General features: G+C 42.6%; 1 protein-coding gene across 3 annotated transcripts; it reads left to right on the top strand.

Annotated features, from left to right (window-relative positions):
- Positions 1–7346: 7346 nt before the first annotated feature.
- rdh8a (retinol dehydrogenase 8a) lies at positions 7347–19513 on the top strand. Of its 3 annotated transcripts, XM_020050657.2 has the most exons (8): positions 7347–7493; positions 9079–9104; positions 11913–12101; positions 14460–14621; positions 17036–17215; positions 17632–17725; positions 17838–18021; positions 18218–19513. In XM_020050657.2, exons 3-8 carry the CDS (start codon positions 11996–11998, stop codon positions 18443–18445), a joined length of 954 nt encoding a protein of 317 aa, XP_019906216.2. In that variant the 5' UTR covers positions 7347–7493; positions 9079–9104; positions 11913–11995; the 3' UTR covers positions 18446–19513. The 3 variants fall into 3 exon arrangements, with proteins under 3 accessions (XP_019906216.2, XP_010899490.2, XP_010899489.2); XM_010901188.4 differs by lacking the exons at positions 7347–7493; positions 9079–9104 and adding an exon at positions 11345–11432; XM_010901187.4 differs by lacking the exons at positions 7347–7493; positions 9079–9104 and having other exon boundaries at positions 11546–12101.
- The last annotated feature ends 251 nt before the right edge of the window (positions 19514–19764 follow it).

Genomic DNA, 19764 nt, shown 5'->3' on the forward strand with positions numbered 1-19764 from the left:
TGCTACTAAATTGAGAGAATATTAAAGGTGTTATAATTATTAAATATCAAAGGTGTTGTAATTTATGAATCACAGAACCAATATGCATAAAATATGCTGAAATAAAACCAGACCAAATCTATACATTAACCTGAAGGTAATCATTTAATTTCATATCCAAACATTTAGTAAATAGCCAACAGAAGAAATAAAATGTTTACTGTCCCGATACTTAAAGCAGAGGCATTATATAACATGGTTCACACAGGGGTGCTCAACCTTTTTCTATTTTGTAAGTTGGTCAACCAAAAGTGAAATTCAGTATAGTAGCGTGCTATAGGAGAGTCTTAGTTTGAAAGCCAGGGAATCTCTCTTTGAGTGACTTCTGCATGTAGACGTTAGACACAGCCAAGGGAGTCTTCCCTTGAGGAGGACCGCATAATCAATGTAGACAAAATTTTAGACCTAATTTGTGGTCAGACCTCAAATATCTCAAATATGAAACACATGTAGCCTTAAATATGACTCAACTCTAAACAAAGACAAAACTGATATGGATGTGGATGGATGAAGTGGATGGATGGTGGATGGATAGTGGATGTATGAAGTAGATGGTGGATGTATGAAGTGGATGGATGAAGTGGATGGATGGTGGATGTATAAAGTAGATGGTGGATGTAGGAAGTGGATGGATGGTGGATGTATGAAGTGGATGGATGGTTGATGTATGAAGTGGATAGATGGTGGATGTATAAAGTAGATGGTGGATGTATGAAGTGGATGGATGGTGGATGTAGGAAGTGGATGGATGGTGGATGGTGGATGTAGGAAGTGGATGGATGGTGGATGAATGAATTCAACAGTCCCCACACATGCATTCTGTCGCACATATGTGTCAACCATCCAGAACAATCACAAGCAAATACATCCGTCTACTCGTAATTATGTCAATCCACTCCACACACAGACACACACACATATCCACATATATACACACAAAGGAGTTAAATGATGGGGGCATCCGTCTTCATATAGAGCTCTTTGACTGCTTGCAATACAGACCAGATTTAATGGCTATAACTGTACAATAAGCTTCATATGCCACAGGGAAGCTACAGGAAATCAGTGCTACTCGCTCTTACACCAAACTTGCTCATATAAATCCAAAGGATGTCAAAGCTACTCTTGAAGGAACAGACTGGGGGCACAATGAAAAAAAATAGATGAAAAAAGTAATTTCTGACATGTTCTTAGCAGGAAAGATTAACACTTACAAGTCAGATACCATATTAATAACAACAGTCAGAAACAATGTTAATAACAACAGTCAGAAACAATGTTAATAACAACAGTCAGATACCGTATTAATATCAACAGACCAATACCGTATTAATAACAACAGACCAATACAGTATTAATAACAACAGTCAGAAACAATGTTAATAACAACAGTCAGATACCGTATTAATATCAACAGACCAATACCGTATTAATAACAACAGACGAATACAGTATTAATAACAACAGTCAGAAACAATGTTAATAACAACAGTCAGATACCGTATTAATAACAACAGTCCAATACCGTATTAATAACAACAGACCAATACCGTATTAATAACAACAGTCAGATACCGTATTAATAACAACAGACCAATACAGTATTAATAACAACAGTCAGAAACAATGTTAATAACAACAGTCAGATACCGTATTAATAACAACAGTTGGAAACAATATGAAGAACAAAAGTCAGATACCATATTAATAAAAACCGTCAGATACCGTGTTAATAACAAAGGTCAGATACCGTATTCGTAAAAGAGTTAGATGGAACAGAAGGGATAATGATCTGGAGAACCCATCCGGACAGTTCCCATACAACCCCCACATGAAAGTGGATAGAAATGTTCTTGGTTTCCCGTGCTGGTAAGAGGTCAGACTGGGGTTTGTAGTAGGAGTTGTCAGCTTAGTGTTAATGATAATAATTACTAATGGGAATGACCCAGCTAATTAACATGTAGGATCAACTCTCTCACATAAGCTGCTCAAACAACCACTGCTACTCTCTATTCTTTGTGTCTTCTTCACCCCCTTTCTGTATGCTTTCTATATCCTCCTCCTCACTTTGTCTTGGATCCATCTCCCTCTGGTTTCTCCTCTCATCCTCCTCCACTCTTCCTCCTCCTCTCTCTTGTCCTTTCCCTCCTCTTTCAGATCCTCCTCAACCTCCTCCTCCTCCTCACTTTGCACTCTCCCCTCTCTTAATTTCATTCCTTCTGCTCTCTCCTCTCCTCTCCCTTCCTCCATCTCCTCTCTCTTCCTGCTCCTCTTCTCCTGCTCTCTCTCTCTCTCTTCTTCCTCCTCTTCTCTGTGGTTCTGTCTGCCTCAGAAACCTCTTAGCTTTCTTGTGGTTAGCTGTCTGTTTCCCTTCTCACTGTCTGGGTCTATTCTGTTTCTTGGAGGTTTTGTTCTCTCTTCTTCTCCCCCTACCTACCACTCTCTTTCCACTTTACTTGTCTTTCTTTCTCCTCCTCTGTTCTCCTCTGTGAAGTTTGCATTCCCCACCTCCTTAGCAGACTGCACACAAAAGAGCAGAAAGCGCCACTCCTGACCTCTAGCAAACATTCCAGTCCACTGGGCTCTTTCAAACAGCCAGTGTTTGTGCTTTCAGAGCCAGTCCCATTTGTCCCCTCTAACAGAATTCAGCTGTGGGACTTTGTTACAGGCAGTGGGGCACAACCTGCTGGGCTAACACATTTAGACTAGGACAATCTATGTTCCTGTGAAAAGCTAACCCGTCTTGAGTAATGTTTTTCCCATGATTTATTATCACACTTTGTGCACTAAAATACTATTCAAGTGTTTAGTGAAAGATTTCAATTTGCTGTTTGGGTTGATTTACTGAACACAACAATTCTAACGACTATAAATAAACTCAATCACGTTTGGATTCCACCATGCAGATCAACTACCGGAAAGAACAACTCATCCAGCATATTCTGTGAAATTAGTAAAAACAGTGTGGACAATAAGTCCAAGATAAATCCTCTCATAAAATGTAGGGATTCATCCAAAAGCTAGAAGTTGAAGTATACTTTAACTCAGAAAACAGGAAATAGATTATTAGCCTCTTTTGGAAAAGGCCAGTGAGCAACGAGAGCACATGTGTTCCCTGGTTGTGGTCTCCTGTCAGAACTGAGACTGAACTCCCATGGAGAGGATGAAGACTTGGTGGGACTTATGAGGTGCAGGGCCCAGCTGGGGTTCACTAACAAGTCAGAGGGAAAAGGTCAGAGGTCAAACAAAGGATCATGAAGTGGTCCTTCGGCAACACGCTTCCATCATGATACCTCATACAGACCTGGATGAGAAAAAGTTACAGGGAAATTGGAGGCTCAAGGAGGTGGAATAAGAAAATGGAAAGGGAGGAAACAGAGGAGGACTTAAGTGTGGCTTTGAGGAAGAGGTGCGTGTGCCAGGAGAAACAACCTGTGTATGCATGCATCCTTTCTTCCTCTCTCCTTTTCCCCATCTTCTCTGTTTTCTCATTTTCTCTCTCTGTATGCTGGCATAAAACCCCAGAGTGATAGTTGAAAGGCTGCTGACAACATCCCATCCCCAGCGGCCCTCCTGATGTCCCTACCTCGACACACCAAGGACTGAAACACCCAGATAATATAGCCGTTACCAGAGACTATGGTTGTGAGTTCAGTTCCTTGGTCAGAGTGGACAGTTTGTGCACCAAATGCTTCAAAACCGTTCAATCAGTGCTTCAACTCCATCCGCTAGGTTGTTGGGGGCAGAGACCTCTTGTAATTGTAAAAAGAAATTATAAAAATTGTTATGTAAAAATATATTTTCTTATGTTATGGATTATGTTTCAAATTCTGATAATTGTTTACATTTTACAGTGTGGTAAAACTGTTTTACTGTTAATAGGTTTTAGAATACCTACATTTTTTCAGTTTTTATTGAAATTCCCACAGTTTTTTGTCTTAATGTGCCAAGAAATGTAGAACAAATAAATTGAATCGTTTTGTTTAACAAAGTTTTATCAAAAGACTGCAAATACTAAGAGCCGAACGCACTCGTGGCATTCTTTCTATAATGGAAATCAAATACTGTTTTTCCCAATACTGTTGCAGAAGTCTCCACAAACGTGTCGCACTTGTAGGTTGCTTTGCTTTCACCCTTCTGCCCAGTTCATCCCAAACCAACTCAATGGGGTTCACAACTGGAGACTGTGCTGGCCATTCCATGATTTGAAGCCTACCATCTTGTTCTTTTCTTCTAAGGTAGTTGTGACATAGCCTGTAGGAATGTTTTAAGTCATAATCTTGCTGTAGGATGAACCCTTGACCAACTAGACATACACCAGAGAGTATGGCAAGGCACTGCAAAATGCTGTAGTAGCCGTTTTGGTTCAGGGTTTTTGCTGGATTGCGCAAAAGAGCAGCAGAATGTCACGCGTCCTCCTCCATGTTTGACAGTTGGTGTTACACAATGAGGAACCATCCTTCTGCCTATTCAACAGCGTGCAAACCGTGTGTAAAACCAAAGACTTCACATTTTGATTCACTGGAACATCAGACCTTCTTCCAGTCCTCGGTAGTCCACAGGCAGTTCTTTCGAAGCTACAGCTCAATGTCTTCTCTTCACAGTTGATACTGAGACTTGTTTACTTAGACCAATGTTGAGCTGTGCTTGAAGCTGTTGGCTTTGGGTCTGCCGGACCCCTTCCTGTCAGAGTGCCTCTTGATGATGTACTCATTGACACCTTTCTTAGAAATTTCTCTAAAGGAAAGACCTATACTTCTAAGTGTTATAATTGGAATTTTCTGGTAGTAAAATGAAAATAACAATAACGCCATGCTCCGTTTGTTTATAATGCATAGTCTCATCTCTCTGTACTATTGTATATCTATATTGAGTCAATGGCATCACACCACCTTTGGCCATTCCAAATCTTTCCGTTGTCTTTCCGAGTCTTTGCTTCCCTGTACTGTTGCTTTATATTCTTTTTGCCGGTCCGCGTAAGCGGAGCCGGCTAAGAAGAGTGAATGTCTCTTACTGAGTGAGTAAGTGACTAAATGACTGACAGGCTGGCTTCCTGTTGTTAAATGGCAGAGTGGTTAGAGGCGCAGACTGCCACTCAGACGACCAGTGTTCAATCTTCACCATGGGCAAAACAAATTAGACATTAGGCTTTTTTGAGGATTAGACAAAAACTTTCCTGGCTATATGCCTCAATAGCTCTGTTACAGTAAGCCTAAAATAAAACAGTTTAGGATTTTATTGCGATGACCGAACTGCACCTACTAGGGACATATACAGTTCTTCATCAATTAAGCAGGTATCAGGTCTGGAGTTGATTCTAGGTGTGGCATTCACATTTGGAAACTGTTGCTGTGAACCCACAACATGTGGTCAAAGGAGCTCTCAATGCAAATGAAACAGGCCATCGTTACGCTTAAAAACAAAATCTATCAGAGAGACAACAGGAACATTAGGAGTGGCCAATTAACAGTTTGGTACATTCTAAGAAAAAAATAAACACTGGTGAGCTCCGCAACACAAAAAGGCCTGGACGTCCACAGAAGACAACTGTGGTGGACGATCGTAGGGTCATTTCCATGGTAAAGGAAAAACTCCTTCACAACATCCAGCCAAGTGAAGAACACTCTCCAGGAGGTAGGCATATCGTTATCCAAGTCTACCATGAAGAGAAGACTTCATGAGAACAAATATAGAGGTTTTAACATAAGGTGCAAACTATTCATTAGCCTCAAGAATTGAAAGGCCAGAATCAAAATAATCTAAAAAAGCCAGTCCAGTTCTGGAACAGCATTCTTTGGACAGATTAAACTAAGGTCAACCTGTACCAAAATGATGGGAAGACACAAGTACAGAGAAAGCTTGGAATGGCTCATGAGCCAAAGCATTCCATATCATCTGTAAAACATGGTGGAGGCAGTGTGATGGCATGGGCATGCATGGCTTCCAATGGCACTGTGTCAGTAGTGTTTATTGATGACATGACAGAAGACAGAAGCTTCCAGATGAATTCTGAAGTGTATGGGGATATATTCCACATCTCTGTATAGCTTAGTGGCGTCGTGGTTAAAGACATTCTGTCACATAGGAGAACCCAGTTCGAATCCAACGAGAGCAACATTGTTCAGCCGTATTAATTGTGGCCTTCAATCTGTTTATTAGATTGAACGAAACCCATCAGGAGAAGCTTATGATACACACTGCAATTCGAATTGCACAACAAGCAGTGTTTTCTCAGCATTTAAAGCGTCAACCCGCAAACCCTGCCCTAGGTCCAGAAGTCCGGGGCTTGGTGCCAAGTGAGAGCCGGGCTACTCAGTCACGGCCTACTGGCCAATTGGCACCGGTCCGTGCCAGTGGATCAATGCCAATCCCATGGACTTTGGGGTAAAACACCAGTGTTTGGCACCAGTGGATACGAGGTAGGTCTTACTTTCCTGTGGAGGTTCTCATCATTGTCATTTTGATCATAACAATTGATGCATTTTGCACAAAGTCATTTCTCTTTGCATATTTGAGCTGTTCTTGACATAATATGGACTACCACAGTAGACATAATGTTCTTCTGTGTACCAACCCTACCACATCACAACAAAACTGACTGGCTCAAACGCATTAAAGAAGAAACAAAATTCCACAAATTTTATACAAGGTACACCTGAAAAATGAAATGCACTCCTGAAGCTAGTTGAGAGAATGCAAATAGTGTGCAAATAGGGTGGTTACTTAGAATTTACAATATGAAGTGTATTTTGATCTGTTGAACACTTTATTTGTTAGAGTATTAGGTACTTTTCAGTTGCCTACAAACCTGTCTTGCAGCTCTCGGCATTGGGCAGAATGGGGGGAGGGCTGCACCAATGGGAATCTAGGGATTTCCTCAAATCATTTTTATGGATTCCTTTGACATGAATAACCCGAGTCTATATATTCAAAAAGGTAGCTCGCATTGCCTAGATGGTGCCAAACAGCAATATAGTGACTCAGTCACTGTCATCATGGTGAAAAAGAGATATTACAGATAAACAGTACATCCCCATCAAAAAAGCTGCTGCATTCAATTACAGAGGACAGCAATATGCTCATAACAAACTGCTAGACTGGGCAGGAACATTTCTGTCAGCAGCCTGCTGCTGTCGGTAAGCCATCGGTCAGAAATGAGTCACTGGCCTGTCCGCGTTTGTTGAGGGGTACACTGGCCTGCCAGAGTTAGGCCTCTGTTGGCAGACCATCTGCAAGCCGGACCATTTCTCTATCTGGGTTGTTGTCAGATGGGTAAGAATAGTCAGCAGGACTAACCAGCTAGCTCGTGCTTAGTGTTGACAATCAGCTTGAAACTATTATTGGAAGAACGTATCCCTGTTATCACTGCTAGCCACGGCCGAGGTGACATCCTGGCTGTAGATAACTAACAAGCGACGCATCCTCAGCGACATCATAGAACACGTGATTGTTAGGTAAGTATTTTAATAAGCTTCATATGACCCTCCTATTTCTCCAAACAAGTAAGGAGAATCAGAATCCCTAGCTGTTCCAGCTTGTCCTTATGTTAAGAACTAAACCCATGCTTGTCACTGCCAGTATTATTTATTCTCTCCCTGCATGTTAACAGAGTGAAAGATTACCAACTATACATGTTATTTATTTGAGCAATAAATGATTGCATGAAGGGAGCAATACAAATGACTGTTAATACAAAAAGTCCATCACCACCCCTACGAGACAGCCAATCAGGAGCGGCCTTTTAACTCTGATTTAAACTGTTCAGGAGAAATATGTGTTTTCTGTGGGCTGAAGCAGGCTGTTGTTCATTCTATTGGACGCCTAAAATCTAGTAGTTCTGTACTTACTGCTGCTGCCTGGGTCAGGTCTCTCTTGCAAGAGAAAAATGGTGTCTTAATGGGCATTCCCTGGTTTAATAAAGGTTCATATTACACTAACAAAAAACAACAAGAAAAGCATAGGGAAAGGTTCTCTCTATCTGTTATTCCCTTGATTTATAACGCTCTTTTTATGACACTTACGCTCTCACACAACATACATGTTAAAGGTCACTAAAAATGTTAATGAAAGATCGTTCTCAATTTGCTTTATAGTGAATGGCTAATGAGCTATTATTGCAATGCTGACTTTTTTATTATTCCACTGATGACATTTTGAGCAATATGTGATTTGCTAGCAACCTGTAAAATCATTGCCTTTTATTTTAAAATTGTGTAGGTTTCTCAAGCTTATGTAGAGAAAGCATTTGGCACGGTCCGATTTTGGGGCAGAAGGTAGCCTATGGGTAAGAGCACTCTCTCAGCAGTTGAATAATTTAAAATTGTAACACATTATATTGATGACAATGGTGTCATGTGGCGACAAATAAAAAGTGCAAAGGTCCAAGGGGTGTAAATGCATTTGAGACACGCTAACCATGGTACTAACAGGGCCGTTTTAATTAGGAAATATTCTGTGTTGATAAGAAAGGTTTGTCTCAACCAGTTTCCTCTGTGTATTTCTCTGTGCCGTCTATTTCCTGCCATATGTCTTCTGTATCATGTGCTCGTGGTAAAAATTCTCCCAGCAAGGCTAAACTTGTGTCCACTCTATCAGCGTGACCCTTAGTGCATGCATCCAGGATTCCAGTCATAGCTGACATATGCCTGCCCTCAGGCAGAATATCTCCTTTCAAAGTTAGGATGGAAATGAGAAGTAAGGCAAATGAAGGCTCTCAGCCGTAGAGGTCTTTCCATAAATAACTTGGAAGAAACAGTAGAGCTAACCTAACTTAACCCACCTAACCTAACTTGACTAACCTAACTTAACCCACCTTACCTAACTTGTCCATCGTAACCTAACTTAACCCACCTAACCTAACTTGATCAACCATTCAACTAACTGAATATAACCGCTATTAAGTTTGACAGAACCGTCCTGAGCGCATAACATTTCTGAAAAGGAATGTGTGTTGTACCTGTACTTTGTACCTGTACTTTGGTATGTGTAACCTTTGAAGACTGGTGTGTAAAATAACAGTAACATTTCTGATCTCTTAAGCTCACATTCTGCATCTGCGGCAGCAGGTAAGTCCATCTGATCAGTAATAGAAAGGTTGCAGGACTGAATAACCAAGCCAGCATCTGCAGTTCTGTTCCTGGCCAACACAGTTAACCCCAGCTGTTCCTGACCAACACAGTTAACCCCAGCTGTTCCTGGCCAACACAGTTGACCCCAGCTGTTCCTGACCAATACGGTTAACCCCAGCTGTTCATGGCCAACACAGTTAACCCCAGCTGTTCCTGACCAACACAGTTATCCCCAGCTGTTCCTGGCCAACACAGTTAACCCCAGCTGTTCCTGACCAACACTGTTAACCCCAGCTGTTCCTGGCCAACACTGTTAACCCCAGCTGTTTCTGACCAACACAGTTAACCCCAGCTTTTCCTGGCCAACAGAGATAACCCCAGCTGTTCCTGGCCAACACAGTTAACCCCAGCTGTTCCTGGCCAACACAATTAACCCCAGCTGTTCCTGGCCAACACAGTTAACCCCAGCTGTTCCTGGCCAACACAGTTAACCCCAGCTATTCCTGGCCAACACAATTAACCCCCACCATCCAGTCAACTATGGCAACACAATATTTTGGTTTGCTGCTAAAAGCTACTTCATAACTTAGATGTAATTGACCACTCTGCCATCCACTTTGTAAACTACGCCCCCTTCGACACTCATCACTGTAACCTTTCCTCCCTAGTAAACTACGCCCCCTTCAACACTCATCACTGTAACCTTTCCTCCCTAGTAAACTACGCCCCCTTCAACACTCATCACTGTAACCTTTCCTCCCTAGTAAACTACGCCCCCTTCGACACTCATCACTGTAACCTTTCCTCCCTAGTAAACTACGCCCCCTTCAACACTCATCACTGTAACCTTTCCTCCCTAGTAAACTACGCCCCCTTCAACACTCATCACTGTAACCTTTCCTCCCTAGTAAACTACGCCCCCTTCGACACTCATCACTGTAACCTTTCCTCCCTAGTAAACTACGCCCCTTCAACACTCATCATTGTAACCTTTCCTCCCTAGTAAACTACGCCCCCTTCAACACTCATCACTGTAACCTTTCCTCCCAAGTAAACTGGGCCACCCTTCACAAAACTAAACACACTGGTACCAAAATATGTGTAAGTCACTTTTAGATAAATGCCCAATTTAGAGTACTGTGCCCAATTAAGAGTACTAGCTAACTTCTTAACATCTAGTACTCTTATAGCAACCTGCACTCTGGAAGATATATCTCTGTGGTTACTCCTGAAGCCTATTCTTCCTTTGGCTGACACTTTGACATTTTAGACCTTTAAGCTCAACACCTTCAAAAATGAAATAAAACATCTGATATAAGACAACTGCTCCTGCTGAATCATGTATACCACTGTATTTATTTAAATTTCCTGTTAATTTCTGTCTATTTCTATTCATAATTTTTTTAAGCTTACATTACTTATGTTGTTTAATTGGGCCCTGCTGATTAGTCTGGCATTTAAATGCCTTTGTCCAGGTCATCCTCGAAAATGAAAATTGGTCAGTCAAATGTATACATGAAGAATTCCAACATGCGGCACTTTGGCCATGCAGTAGTCATATAGAGGGTGTGACCCAAACCCCATCAATATGGAAACCACACAGGTATTACAATCTTATCGTAGGGACCTTAATACCTTGCCTCGCCCCATTTTTCCCCTGACAATACTGGATTCAAGCCAAATCAACTCAAAACTATTACTCAAAACTGATTGAACACTTGTGTCCTGACAAGAAATATCATATAGTTTTCTAACTGTGGTATGATAGTGATTCTACCTAAGCCTGTATATTTTGCACCCACTGAATAAACAACATATTACACAACCATCCCAACATGGGAGTTTTAAATACTGTTGAACCCAGGGCTGCATCTTTAAACATACAGCCATTAAACCAGCATCACTGATTATTACTTTTTACATGCAACACATTAGGACTACTGCATCTGTGACTGCCCCAACCGTGTCTGTTGTTCTAAGAACCTTCTAACCAGTTTCATTATGCGCAAAACGATACATTCAGCCAGCAGGTGGCAGCAGAGCACCTGCGTTGTAAAAGCATGTAGGTCACACAACGCTACTGGACGGTTGAAGTGAGACCAGTGTGACATTTTAATACGGTTACGTAGGTTTCAAGGGTCGGAAAATATACATTGAACTTTGTGTTTGACTTTTAATTGATTTTGCACCTATCTATAGAATGCACTTTGGTTTACACTGGTCTAATTAACAAAAGTCTGATAATCTAGGTTTCCACAATCGACTGGTTGCAGTTTATGGGCCGGTTTTGCGGACAGACTAAACCTAGTCTAGGACTAAATGAAGGTCAATGGAGATTTGCTTAATTTTTAATCTAGGACTATGCTTAATGTGTCTACGAAACTACTCTAAAATATTTTAGATTTGTCATAATAAATATTTCCTAATTTTAGTTTACAATATTTATTTGTGTCAAAAGTAGTTGGACGTTTAGGACTGCAGGTAGGCTTATGTGTGACAAATGAAAGCAGCCAAACAAAGCAATATGTATAACTACGGTTAAAGTAAAACAAATAATGTAGGATTACCTATAACACTGCATGTAAAATAATCAATAGTCTACCCAACAACACGCACACTCAGAGTAAAATAGATTAGAGTAACGCAATTTTTCACCAATTCAGGGCAAGCAGCATTTATCACATTTATAATTCTCCAGGCAGTGGAGTTTGCGAGGTCCAACGTCTTTTTTACTAAATGATTTTATCAGACATGTGACTGAATTACCCGCTCACATGGCCGCTGTGTTTGCATGATCCGCTTTAGTTTTTAAAGTCCGGTGGTCGGGCTAGCTCTGCAACAACCATCCGGAGCAGAAGACCACAACACACGACCTAACCGGACAAGCCATGGCGAGCAGTGGACAAAAAGTAGTCCTAATCACCGGTTGCTCCTCCGGCATCGGGTTACGAATCGCCGTCCTGCTGGCCAAAGATGAAAAGAAGCGTTACCATGGTAAATGCGCTTTCTTTACATTGTTTCTCTGCCTTTAACTTCAGTAACATGATCCGAAATGTTGGTAAATCACTCTGGTCTTCGTTTTAACACTTCTAAAATGTTAGTTGTACAAATATGGTCATCAATAGGCTATCCATGACCACTTTTACGCGCAGGTTTTAACTTGGCGCAAATACGCGTTTTTGATTACATTTCCCTTTGCAGTGTTTTACAATATTTCCTATTGTGAGACCTCTCTATTCCCCTTGATTCAGCTATTATCATCTGAAAGCAGAGTTTCCAGGGTACGGCTCCGCGAGGATGCCGCTTGCCAGGCGGGGATCATAAAAGAGACTGCCAGTTCTCTTTCAAGTGACTTCTCACGTACAAAGCCCCCTTTATAGCGCTGAATTGTAGACCACTGCCCCGGTTTAATACCGTGTCTAATGCGCCTATAGTCCCCTCTCTGGAGCGAGTGTTGAAAGAGGGACAAAGTTTGAGACCTGTACAAGCGAGGGTTCACACTAAGCAAGGCTTGTTTGAAGTCTTCATCGGGGCTCAGCGGAGCTCAGGGCTCGACGAGGACATTGTTACTTGGCATCCAGTTTCCAGCTACAGACATCCAATCATTAATGTCAGTCTAGGGTTACGTTTAAATGTTCTCTTTCTTTGAGAGTAGTGGGGTCTCCGGATTTATTGCCGTGAAATAGAAGAGCGCAACAGAAGCGATTATCAGCTCCCTCAACAGTACTCAGGATTGAATAATTCTCTTTGAACTCTGACCTGCTTCCAGTGCAACTCAGATACTAGACTGGAGAAAAATGAAAATCCAGATTAAATATTGCGCTGTTCTTCTGAGTAGCCTAATAACTGGAAGGACTGAAACCTCAGTTCTGGGAAGTATGATTCTATTCAAGAATCTTTACTAACCCCAAGAATAATTCCTACAGCACAACTCCATGAACAATGCAACTGTTGTTCTGTTGCATCTCATAAATCTCCTGGTTGCTTCACAGACTTCCTTCTCATGAACATGTCATTCACGAACAGTAGTGTTGGCTTGATGGCCCAAGAAAAAAAAAAGAAGAATTGTCCGCCCACAACACATTTCCTCTAGAGTAGAAGTTGGCAGTACTGTACTGTATATCTGCGAACATATCTACCAACACTTGCACACCGTCCCTAGTAAAGCAAATATGAGCAGTTGTTATACTGTTCACTTCATTATTACATGCTTTTGTTATTCATAGATTGTGATTGGGGGGTTAGGTCAGATGATATTGCAGGATGTCTTCATTCATCAAGGACAGAAGCTCTTCCGATTAGTAACGGACTGTGCTGCTGTTTTCCTCCATTAACCTCCATTGTGTAACTTGAAATAAACATAGAGGTCACGGTCGACTGTTCTCTGAACATGGAGTGGTTGAGTGGCATGGTGATAACCTTTCTTTAGGTAGAGGGTAAAAAGAGTAACTTAAGGTCATTGGCTCCCAAGATATAGAGTTCAAAGGCAATCAGTCGTGAATTAAACAAATTGGTAGACTTCCATTTTGCATTCGATTTAAATGGTGTCATTCAACTACCTTCTGTGTTAAAAAAAATCCAAACCCCCATATTTTTCCTCAAACCCTTTACTCACTTTTACTGTTTGTTTTATTCTCCAAAATATCTTTTTTTAATAAATGTCAAAACAATCTTGTCCTAAAGCTAAAAAAGCTACAAAAGGATTTGACGTGGAATTGTCTCACTCTGTCTGGCACTGTATGTTAGGTGGTGAGTGCGTGTGGTGTCTTTGTGGTGTGTGTGTGTGCGTGTGCGTGCGTGTGTGTGTGTGTGTGCGTGTGTGTGTACTGTATCTGTTAGTGAGATCTGTGTCAGTGGGTCGTTGTGTTCCATGTTGTCTAAAATACATCAGACAGATTGCTCTCACCACGTGTCCATCTCAATCTCTCTACCTCTGCCTCCCCCTCCCTCTCTATCTCTGATTCTCCCTCCCCCTCCCTCTCTATCTCTGATTCTCCCTCCCCCTCCCTCTCTATCTCTGATTCTCCCTCCCCCTCCCTCTCTATCTCTGATTCTCCCTCCCCCTCCCTCTCTATCTCTGATTCTCCCTCCCCCTCCCTCTCTATCTCTGATTCTCCCTCCCCCTCCCTCTCTATCTCTGATTCTCCCTCCCCCTCCCTCTCTATCTCTGATTCTCCCTCCCCCTCCCTCTCTATCTCTGATTCTCCCTCCCCCTCCCTCTCTATCTCTGATTCTCCCTCCCTCCCTCCCTCCCTCTCTATACATCTTCATCCCCTCCGTCCCACTCAATTCCTCTGCCCCCCCCCCCCCCTCTGTATGCACACCCCCACCCATCTCTCACCTCTTCCTCAGTGATTGCCACCATGCGGGACCTGAGGAGGAAAGACAAGTTGGTGGAAGCAGCAGGTGATGTGTATGGGAAGACCCTGGTGCTGCTGCCTCTGGACGTGTGCAGTGATGAGTCAGTCAAGCTGTGCATTAACAGTGTCGAGGACCGCCATATCGACGTCCTCAGTGAGTTCATAGGGCTGGAACAAACTAGCTTGCTACACAGAGATGTTTAGAAATAAACCAAAGATAGCCCACGAGCTGTCGTTTCTGTTGCGGGGCTGGGTGAGGCCGAGAGGGCAGAATCTAGGAGTAGTTGAGAAGAGACAAGCACAAGCATGCAAGACGCTATTGCTTAATATTGGTGCGTTCTATCATGTTTCTGTTAGGAAACGTCTAAGCTGTGAAGTGCCCCGTGTGTGAAAACCCAATTCAACCTGCACTGCTTCTAAACAACACACTTTGTAAAAAACCTCCTCCAAAAGATGAAGTCTAAAAACCGAATCCACTGAATGGATTCCAAAAAAAAAAAAAAATCCATTTATGAGAAAAACCATCACAGGTAAATATTCCTCCATAGGCTTCCACTGCCCAGCCACTGGCCTTCCTCACCCCATGGAGATTAGAAATGACAACGTGAATAATCCCATTCATGCATGTGGCTGTGTATACAACATATGTGGCCTGAACAGGGACAATTAGGTGACCTTTAGCCGTCAGTCAAACAGCCTCGCCTTTTGCGTGTAAGAAGTGTGTGTATGTTAAGGAGTGGTTTTGTCCTTATCTAGGTGTGTGCGTGTGTAAATACATTTTAGCAGTAGGCCGCCCTACTCCTTTATGTGGATCGGAGGAGACAGGACAGTGGTGAAAGTTTGGAGGGAAGGGGAAGCCAATGCTGCGTTCTGGAGTTGGCGTCTCAGAGTGCAAAACCACCCCAGGCCACATATTCTTAACTCCAGAAGTATTTGACCCTTTTAGAAAGGACCACATATATGGACAATTGGCTTCACAGCTGCTTTTTATTAGGTAGATGTATTTGTTTGAATCGTGTGGGCATATCTTGGTTCCTTGTATTTGCATTTGAAGTTTAGCTGGTGTTTTAAAGTTAGTTTTAATAACAGAATGGCTTGCAAAGCACCTAAAAGAGCCTGGAGAGTTCTGGATAATTGTGGACGGATGAGATAATGATTAACACGTACCAGGGTTATGCGAGAGGAAAGTGTGTAGAAAAAAGGAACTGGCATACAACTGTGAATTTGGTTGGGATGAGGGGTTGTTATGTATGGCCGCCACTGATACTGGCTCACTTGTCTTCGTTGATGATGTCACTGCTGTCAGTAGCAACATGATGAATTCTAGCACATACAGATACATCTTGTCTGGTTGTCTGCCTCTACACTCATTGGATGGTTCTCAATCATGCAGCAAGACAATGAACCCAAACACACTGCCAGAGCTATCATTAGGTTCGTAATGGCCTAAGTGGAAATGATTGATTTAGGGTTCAGCCCTCAAATCAGAATACAGTTGAGCATGCATTTCACACCTGAAGAAAGTCCTGTAGTCTAAAAGACACTCAAACAATCAACAACTGAAGATCGCTATAGTACATACAGACTTTGCAGAGCATCTCTGAGATTGAAAACTTCCAGCAGTCATTACATGCAAAGTGTATATTACCAAGTACTATTTTATTGTCTATAATGTAAAATTTGTCCAAATGCTTCTGGCACCCTAAATCCAATGTGCTGTCATACAGAGACCAAAAGCGTTTGTTCACTGTAAATGTGCATCTCATAACTCTCTGATAAATACATAACCTTTGTCTCAACTGGTGGACTTAGCTTCTAGAGTAAAACTTGATAATAGTCATTCTATTCATAGACAATCTCCTGACTTAATCAACTCCACTCTGCCATTGACCCTTATAACAGTAGAACAGCAGACTCTTACGTCATACCTATTTATCTCAATCATGTGCTGACACCTGGTGGTGATATCTAATAATGCAATACCTGTCTGCTCAATGACGCTTGGATTACGCAACAGAATGTAAGCATTCCACACACAGTTGTACATCAGTTGTGACTAAAGGCTGAGCTCCAAAGTATTTATATATACTGTAATGCATGTGTGTATATTAACTGTTCACTCATGCACTATCTGAAACACAATGATGGGTTCCGCTAATAACACAATAATTACATTACCATCAGCCTTATTAGTGTTTAAAATTGAATTATTTATTACACTACATTACCTACACCTCCGGAAAGAATTAAGAGACCACTGCACCTTTTTCTTTCCTTTCCAAAAATGTTGAGAAGGAAGGTTTTGGGTGAGGAACAGAAGCGTTCAATTTGCAGTGGTCTCTTAATTTTAACCCTCCTGTTCCTCACTCAAAACCTTCCTTCTCGACATTTTTGGAAAAGGAAAGATAAAGGTGCAGTGGTCTCTGTATTCTTTCCGGAGCTGTGTATTATCATAATACATTTTGACCGTACCATCCTTGTTCTCTGGGTTTTCAGGGGGGGTATCCGTGACACAGGGTGGCTGGGACTAGATGTTTATAACCATTTCCCTCTGTCACCCCCCTCCAGTCAACAACGCTGGTGTTGGCCTGCTGGGGCCTGTGGAGAGCATCAGTATGGAGGAGATGAAGCGGGTGTTTGAGACCAACTTCTTCGGTGTGGTCAGGATGATCAAAGAGGTCATGCCTGACATGAAGAAGAGACGTGCGGGGCACATCGTGGTCATGAGCAGTGTCATGGGACTCCAGGGTAGGATGGATAGATATGCAGCCTAGAAAGATCCAGACCAGACAGATCCAGACCAGACAGATCCAGACCAGACAGATCCAGACCAGACAGATCCAGATCAGACAGATCCAGCACAAACAGATCCAGACCAGACAGATCCAGACCAGACAGATCCAGCACAGACAGATCCAGACCAGACAGATCCAGCACAGACAGATCCAGACCAGACAGATCCAGACCAGACAGATCCAGCACAGACAGATCCAGACCAGACAGATCCATATCAGACAGATCCAGCACAGACAGATTCAGACCAGACAGATCCAGCACAGACAGATCCAGACCAGACAGATCCAGACCAGAAGGAGTAACATCATGTACTGTATTGATAGGCCGTGCTCTCTGACTACCATTCATTCTGTGTGCTCTGTCTGCAGGGGTTGTGTTCAATGATGTCTACACCGCCTCCAAGTTTGCCATGGAGGGCTTCTGCGAAAGCATGGCCGTCCAACTGCTGAAGTTCAACATCCGGTGAGTTTCTCTGCTGTTTCCTCTTCCAGGTCGGGTGCTCAAAACCAGTGACTCGAAACCGTCTCATTCTGTCGTGGCTGAATAAGGATCTGTTTGTCTTCTCTCCGGCCAGTTTGTCTATGATTGAGCCCGGGCCGGTGCACACTGAGTTTGAGACGAAGATGATGGAGGATGTGGCCAAGATGGAGTACCCCGGCACTGACGCCGACACTGTCCGCTATTTTAAAGACGTCTACCTGCCCTCCTCTAAGGACATCTTTGAGGCCATGGGCCAGACCCCGGAGGACATCGCCAAAGTTAGTGAACACCACCTGTTCCACACGACATTTGGTTCATGAGAGTTTAAGCGTGCCTAGCGTTACGGAGCCTAAGGGATAGTCCTGAAATTGTCAAATTTGTGCCTGTCTGACCGTCCAGACAAAGGAACACTAAAAGTATTAAAAGAAACTCGGGCGTGAGCAGCCAGTGACCTCTTCCCTGTCTCTTCTGCAGTGCACCCAGAAGGTCATCGAGTCCAGGAACCCTCGCTTCAGAAACCTGACCAACAGCCTGTACACGCCCATCGTGGCTATGAAGTACGCTGACGAGACGGGCGGCCTATCGGTCAACACCTTCTACAACCTGCTGTTCAACTTCGGCCCTCTCATGCACATCACCATGAGCATCCTCAAGTGCCTGACCTGCAGCTGCCTGCGCAGGCGCACCATCTCACCCAACTGAGAGACGCACATCTCCCCAAAATGAGAGACGCACCATCTCACCCAACTGAGAGACGCACATCTCTCCAAAATGAGAGACGCACCATCTCACCCAACTGAGAGACACACATCTCTCCAAAATGAGAGAGGGGAGGATGTGTGTGCGTCTGAAATGGCATCCTTATGCCCTGTATTATGCACTACTAGGGTCAAATGTTGTGCACAATGGAGGGAATAGGGCGGCATTTTGGATGCACCCTGTCATTGGCCATCTCCCCAAACCCCCCTCCCTTTCCAACAGTAATGGGCCTGTCCAATGGGGGCTGACTGCGTAGACTAGACTGGAAACCCTGGGCGAAGGAAGGGCCATGTAGTCAACAGAGAAAGTAACCACGAGAGAACCAAGATAAGCTTTCGCCAGGCAACACTTGCACAGACTCGGTTAATGAACAATCGCAAAAAGAAGTGGGACATCATACATGTGCTTAGGAGTTGTTCTTGGTCAGGTCGAGTGATCAGGGAAAACGTTGTTTATTTCCTGGTCAGGTCATGTGATCTGGGAAAAATGACTGGCCCAACTCATTACGATTACACACAAACAATTTACCCACAAACACTGCCGTTTATCTCCTCAGCTCCTGCCTTTGTAGGTTTTGAGGTGTATTGTCTGTATGTCTGTCTGCCCATCTTTCTGTTTGTCCTACCGTCTGTTCTGTCTGTCCATGGAAAAATAAAAAAAGCACACAACAAAACATAAAGAATAGCAACAAAAAACTGGTTCTCTATCACACTGAAAGCATAACATAGCACCCAATGAACTTAAAACTCAGGCTGTGCTAAACTCTCAGTACAATGCAGTATTTAACTCTGAGTCACAAAGAATCTACTAGATGCCTTCAATGTACATTTGATTTGATGTAAATCTTTATTATAGTATTGTTGTATGTTCAATTGCTGTTGAATCATATTTCTGCATCTTTTTATAAGCTGAAAGTTTGTTTTTTAAAGTTTTGTGAATGAGTAGATGTTAATATCCTATTTTTGAAAGTAATTCATTGATTTAGAAATAAACAACTTTATTTGAACCTGATATCTGATAGAGAATTTTTTTTTTTTTACACAAGACCACATTATCTTGGAGGCATTCAGCTCAGTTTTTGGTGGGATGAACAGTGTTGTTTCCATTTCTGTTGTGCCTGCGGGACCCCATACAGACCAGTAGGGGGCAGTATATCACAATTTGTTCTCACTAATTGAAACATCTGCAGGGGTTGGATTCTTTTACAAATGGCACACCACACATCTCATTAAATACAAGACATGATAATTGTTCTTTCTGTT

Source organism: Esox lucius, chromosome 11 (genome assembly GCF_011004845.1).
Source record: "Esox lucius isolate fEsoLuc1 chromosome 11, fEsoLuc1.pri, whole genome shotgun sequence".
Classification (NCBI taxonomy): domain Eukaryota; kingdom Metazoa; phylum Chordata; class Actinopteri; order Esociformes; family Esocidae; genus Esox; species Esox lucius.